Source organism: Lathyrus oleraceus, chromosome 5 (genome assembly GCF_024323335.1).
Source record: "Lathyrus oleraceus cultivar Zhongwan6 chromosome 5, CAAS_Psat_ZW6_1.0, whole genome shotgun sequence".
Classification (NCBI taxonomy): Eukaryota; Viridiplantae; Streptophyta; class Magnoliopsida; order Fabales; family Fabaceae; genus Lathyrus; species Lathyrus oleraceus.
Window position 1 is genome coordinate 65,086,845 of NC_066583.1, and position 6,000 is coordinate 65,092,844.

The following is a 6,000-nucleotide window of genomic DNA, read 5'->3' on the forward strand; positions in this document are numbered from 1 at the left end:
AGAGAGTAGAACAGTGAGCTAGAGTTTGAAACTAAAGAGTTTTGAGAGACAAATATGCTTTTATTTATAGGTGAAAATTTAAGAAATGATATTTCTAAAGTTAGAAAAGATTTTCATAACTTAAATTAAAATAACTTCATTAATAATTGGAAAAACAAAAACAATATGCCATGTCATATTTTATATATACTACACAACTGCCACATAGGCGTTTATTAAAGTTTTTTCCTATAGAATTTAACATAAGGGATTTATTAGGCTAACATAAGTGTTTTAAGGGACTATAGTGTAACGTTTTTGAATTAAGGGACTAAATCGAAACAAAAATTAAGTTAAAGGACTAAAAGATGAATTAAGCCTATTTTTTTTTCTTATGATTGTTTTGAAATAATTTTTTTTCTTAAATGTAATTTTGATTTTTGATCCCCCTATTTTTATGTTTTTAAACTTTTTGTCCTCATTTCAAAAGTTAGTTTTTTGTCCCTCAACTTTACTTTCCTTAGGACTTTGTTGATCATCACTAGTTTTGCACATGTGTGCTCCTCATTAATGTGTGACACTACTACAATGGATTTAGCTAGGGGTGTTTGCGGTGCGGTTTAGGCGATTTTGACGATAAAAATCATCCGAACCGCAAGAGAAAAAGCATGCGGTTCGGTTTGGTTCGGTTGACTTTTACAAATAAAACCAAACCAAAACAAACCAAACCAATGCGGTTTGGATTGATTCGGTTGGTTCGGTTTTTTACAATATTTTTATTGAGTTATACATACACCTATAGAGAACAACGTAACTTTGCATTTAGTCATTCATACATTACTAAATAACATAAAAACTTATCATATTTAGACAAAAACTCCGCATTCAATATACACAAAATTAGATTAGACAAAAATGGAATAAAATATATATATATATATATATATATATATATATATATAATATAATATATTATATATATATATATATATATATATATATATATATAATAGTAGAATAAAATAATATCAAAGATATTATAATAAAACCTAAAAAACATATGAGAAGAGAGATTAGAGAAGATGAAAAAAAGAACATATGAGATGCGGGATTGAGAAGAAATGTGCGATAAAAACGTAATTGAAAGAGAAAATAGTAACATAAAAGATAAAAAAGAAAGAACGTAAGAGATGAAATATTAGAGTAGAAAAAACGAAACGTACATAGTAAAGAAGATGAGAAGAATGTGCGATACTACTGGGAGAGATTTAAGAAGGTTGAAATTGAAATCCTAAGTGTAAGTAAGAGAAAATCGTTTTTAATTGTAAGGTTAAGGCATACTAAGTTTGAGTTTTGGATTGGATGTGGGATAATTGAAGTTTGAGTTGTAACATAATGCGGTTTGGTTTGGTTTAGTTCGGTTTGAAAAATAAAACCGCAAACCAAATCAAACCGTGCGGTTTTGTTAGAGAATGACCCAAACGGATCCGAACCAAATGCGTTTTTTTGCGGTTTTGGTTTGGTTTGCGGTTTTCTATTGGGTTGGTTTGGTTTTGAACACTCCTAAATTTAGCCATATTTTATTTATTTTTAATTGAAATTAATTGTTTTTTGTTTTGTAAAATATTAATAACTTTTTATATTCAATTTTAATATAAAATATTAATAACTCTTTATTTTTCAATTATTTATTTCCGCTGCAATCCTATATATATATTTTTATTTTCGCTACTTATACTTAAACTTTATTTTTGCAAAAGATTTAAACAAAAAATGAATTTTGAATCCCACACAATTCACCATTCTCATTTCAAGTCTCATGTCTAACATATAATACCATATTTTAAAGAATGAATTGAGCAATCTTCCACACATCATGATATTTGATAAATAGGAATGTCAATAGATTAATAGGTTGTATCGGGGGATGCATCTCCACCCCGTCTCGAATCAATTCCCCCATCTCCATTTTAGACTCCCACCACTAAAAGATTTTTTCCACGTCCACGTCTCTGCGAAATCTACAAATATACAAAAATATATATAATTAAGTTATTAAATTTAATCAAATTAATAATAAAAAATTCAAAATCATTACCACAATAAATTAAGAAAGCACTTCTTTACTATAAATTTATTTTGTTACAATACTTAAGATATTTGATGAGAATAATGTTCACCTAATTTTCAATCTTAAAAAACACAATCATTATTTTATGACAAACATAAATTACAAAAGATTTATAACAATGTTAGTACTAGTACATTTTTTCTGCATAAACAATTTATAATAAAAAATTGAGGCAGTAATTGTCATATCAGCATGGTTACATCATTGGATTTTGGATTTTGGATTTGTTAGGTTACCCAAACCGAAGCTCCCGCCAGAGAAACACATCTTCATGGCTCTCCTTCATCTCCCAAGGTTATCCTCTTCCCTTTCCACACTCTCCTCTCCATCATTCTCTCGTCGAGCCTCACGCACCTTCAACACTCTTCTACATCCACCAAAATCCACTCTCACAGATTCAGAACCAATCCAAGTCTCCACAATAACCCCTAAACCCGAAACCCTATCTCTCGAAAAACTCTTTGTTCCTCCAAACACCCATGTCACTCACGAAAACGCAAGAATCTTGAACGGTTCTAATATATTACTCAGCAATTACGCCACCGATGCTAAGATTATACAAGCCGATTTTGTTAAAAGCAGCGTTGGAACTGGAGATTGTCCTTCTGATGGTCTTCCTGAGTTCGCGCTCGTTGGGAGGTCCAATGTCGGGAAATCCTCGCTTCTTAATTCTATTGTGCGACGCAAGAATCTTGCTTTGACTTCGAAGAAACCTGGTTGGTATCTTATTGCTGTATTTCTTTCAATTTTGTTTTTGAATCTGTGAAATTTGATGTTTTTTTTTATCATTTTGTTTGTAGGGAAGACGCAATTGATTAACCATTTTCGAGTAAATGATAGTTGGTACTTGGTTGATTTGCCTGGTTATGGGTATGCATTCTCATTTTAGGTTACACATTTGGGGTTTTGAGGCTTAGCATTGGAATTACTACTTACTAATGTATTTGATATGATCATATTAGTATGTTTATAGTTTGCAAATATTATTAGAATTTAGTGTAAAACTTAGTAAAGTCGAAATTCATTATAGTTTTAATTCTTTTGGATTCTATTAATTACTCGAGGTTGGAAATATTTTCATATAAATGTCTTACTATGAAGTGCAGACACAACACAAGTGGACATAGTAGTTTCCTTATCTTTTGCCATGATATAGTGTTATTGCGGCGCTATAGCAGATTAGCTTAGCGGTTGTAGGATTCAGGGCAACATTTTTGGCATGTGAACTACCGTAAGCAATAGTGGTTGTAGCAGCTCCAAACTGATATCACGGCCACTATTTGGGTTTCGGGACAAAATTACCCAAAAATTTGTCGTAAACCTTTTTTAAGGGTATAAATGCCAGTTCAGATTCTTTCAAGAGTAATGTTATGTTCTTGCTCATAAGCAATTGTTATGTTCTTGCTCAAACAATGGTTATGTTCATCCTATTTTTGGTTCGTCCTATCACGGCTGCTATTTGAATTTCGGGGCAAAATCACCCAAAACTTTTCTTAAACCCTTTTTAAGGGTATAAATGCCAGTTCAGATTCTTTCAAGAGAAATGTTATGTTCTTGCTCATAAACAATTGTTATGTTCGTCATATTTTTGGTTCAGTTATGTTATGTTTTTCTTCCATGTTATTATTAAGTATGTAGTTATCTTTAATTTGGTGTATTATTCTACTTTCGAGTATTTTTTTATAACTTTGCACGGATTTCTAGTCTTTGCAATAGCGGTTATCCCGCTATACGACTAGCATTTTAGGGGGTCGGTGCTGCTTGACGCTATCTGTGATTAACAACTTAAAAATGCAATGCAATGACATGTGTCAGTGTTGTATCGTGCCAGTTATTGACTCATGTTAGACACTTGACCCATCTTTGATCTGAAGTGGCGGTTTTACCTAGGTTCTAAGTGTTGTTAATGAGTCTTGACATATTATTTGTTGGGCTAGACATTTTTTTCAACGTTAGTTTATACGACTACTTCTTTTTCAAGGATAACTGCCAATGAGTAGTTTAATCATGCTCAGTTTTGTAGAGAGTGATATAATTATATGACATTTTGTTCTTTTCATTAGGTATGCATCTGCGCCTCATGAACTTAGAATGGATTGGGCGAAATTCACCAAAGACTTTTTACTGAATCGGTCAACATTAGTTTCGGTTTTCCTTCTAATAGATGCTAGCATCCCTGCTAAAAAAATTGATCTTGAGTATGCTAGATGGTTGGGTGAGAATCAGGTAATGCATCAAAATTTCCTTCATTCAACAAACACTACATGCTTCCCAAAGTTGTTCATTTATCCTGCCTAACTGATATCACACCTGCATTACTACGTCTGATACTCAGCAGATCAAATTTATCAGTTTATTTTGGTAATGAAAGTTGGTTTAATATGTTTTTTCCTTTCAGATCCCGATGACATTTATCTTCACCAAATGCGACAAACGGAAGAAGGCAAAGAATGGAGGCAAAAGACCTGAAGATAATGTCAATGATTTTCAGGAGTTGATTCGCAGCTCCTTCGAAACCGTGCCTCCATGGATCATGACCAGTAATGTAACCCATCAGGGCCGTGATGAGATTCTCCTTCATATGGCCCAACTTCGGAATTACTGGCTCAAGCATTAGTTCGGGTCACCATATCGTCGGAGCTGAGTTTTCCATCTTGAATATTTAAAGGGCTGTATATATGAGTTACTTTATCTTTTTCTTAGTGGCAAGTCGTTGGGTAGACTTAAGCCTGCAAATGATTAAGTTTTAAATTCATATAATTTCTCATGTTTATTGTATAGGAAAATGCCTTCAAATTGATTTACATTTTTATGTTGTATACAGGGCCTAAGGCAAGTGACATGAAAAACCTTAAAAAAAATCATTTTAATCAAGGTTCGCCAATAAATTTTTATTTATTTTTAAAAATAGATTTTATAAAAGGGTAATGCTAATTTGTGCCCCAAATATATGTTAAGAAATTCACAAATAAAAAATTTGTATTGAATAAATAAATAAAATTATTAATTATAAGTTTTTAATAAATTCAATACATAATTTCTAAAAATTTGTTTTTATATTTATCTCTTAACTTGTGCCCCAAAGCCCGTTGGTAGATGTTGTTATTAGAGTATGATATCTAATACCGATCTCAATCTCAAAAAGCGATCAAGGGTAGTATCTTGGCTGACCATTTGACTCACCAATTGATTGAAGATTATCGGTCAGTACAATATGATTTTCCTGATGAAGAGATCTTATACTTGAAAATGAAAGATTGTGATGAACCATTGCTTGAAGAAGGGCCAGAACCTGGTTCTCGTTGGGGCATGGTGTTTGATGGAGCTGTTAATCAGTATGGTAATGGCATTGGGGCAGTGATTGTTACTCCTCAAGACACACATTTTCCCTTTACAGCTATATGGTAATGGCATTGGGGCAGTGATTGTTACTCCTCAAGACACGCATTTTTCCTTTACAGCTAGATTGACTTTCAAGTGTACAAACAACATGGCATTAATCAGTATGGTAATGACATTGGGGCAGTGATTATTACTCCTCAAGACACGCATTTTCCCTTTACAGTAAGATTGACTTTCAAGTGTACAAACAACATGGTAGAACAAACACAAGTTAGCATTACTCTTTATAAAATTATTTTTAAAAATATTATGAGTTTCTTTATATATTTTTCTCTTAAATTAGAAAAAATTAATTTTGACATCTTATAAAATAAGTATATAGTATTAAAGATCAAAATATAATAAAAGTTTTTAAAAGTTGTATATTAAAAATAATTTTTATGAAAATAATTTAAAATAATTTCAAAATTAACTGATTTTTTAAAATTTTGATATTTAAAAAAATTTCAATTTGAAATATCTAAAATAACATTTTAAAACTAATTATT

The 6,000-nt window shown here is 31.5% G+C and overlaps 1 protein-coding gene across 1 annotated transcript; it reads left to right on the forward strand.

The window, feature by feature from the left end:
- The first annotated feature begins 2,282 nt into the window (after positions 1-2,282).
- LOC127085022 (GTP-binding protein At2g22870) lies at positions 2,283-4,929 on the forward strand. Its single transcript, XM_051025570.1, has 4 exons — positions 2,283-2,826; positions 2,911-2,980; positions 4,174-4,336; positions 4,509-4,929. The coding sequence occupies exons 1-4, from the start codon at positions 2,382-2,384 to the stop codon at positions 4,725-4,727; spliced, it is 897 nt and encodes a 298-aa protein (XP_050881527.1). The 5' UTR covers positions 2,283-2,381; the 3' UTR covers positions 4,728-4,929.
- Positions 4,930-6,000: the final 1,071 nt, after the last annotated feature.

Bases quoted from the DNA above. Each gene is read 5' to 3' on its own strand.
- LOC127085022 (XM_051025570.1), top strand. From the start codon at position 2,382: ATGGCTCTCCTTCATCTCCCAAGGTTATCCTCTTCCCTTTCCACACTC. The intron at 2,827-2,910 runs GTTGGTATCTTA...TTTTGTTTGTAG, and splicing joins TTTGACTTCGAAGAAACCTG to GGAAGACGCAATTGATTAAC. The intron at 4,337-4,508 runs GTAATGCATCAA...TTTTCCTTTCAG, and splicing joins GATGGTTGGGTGAGAATCAG to ATCCCGATGACATTTATCTT.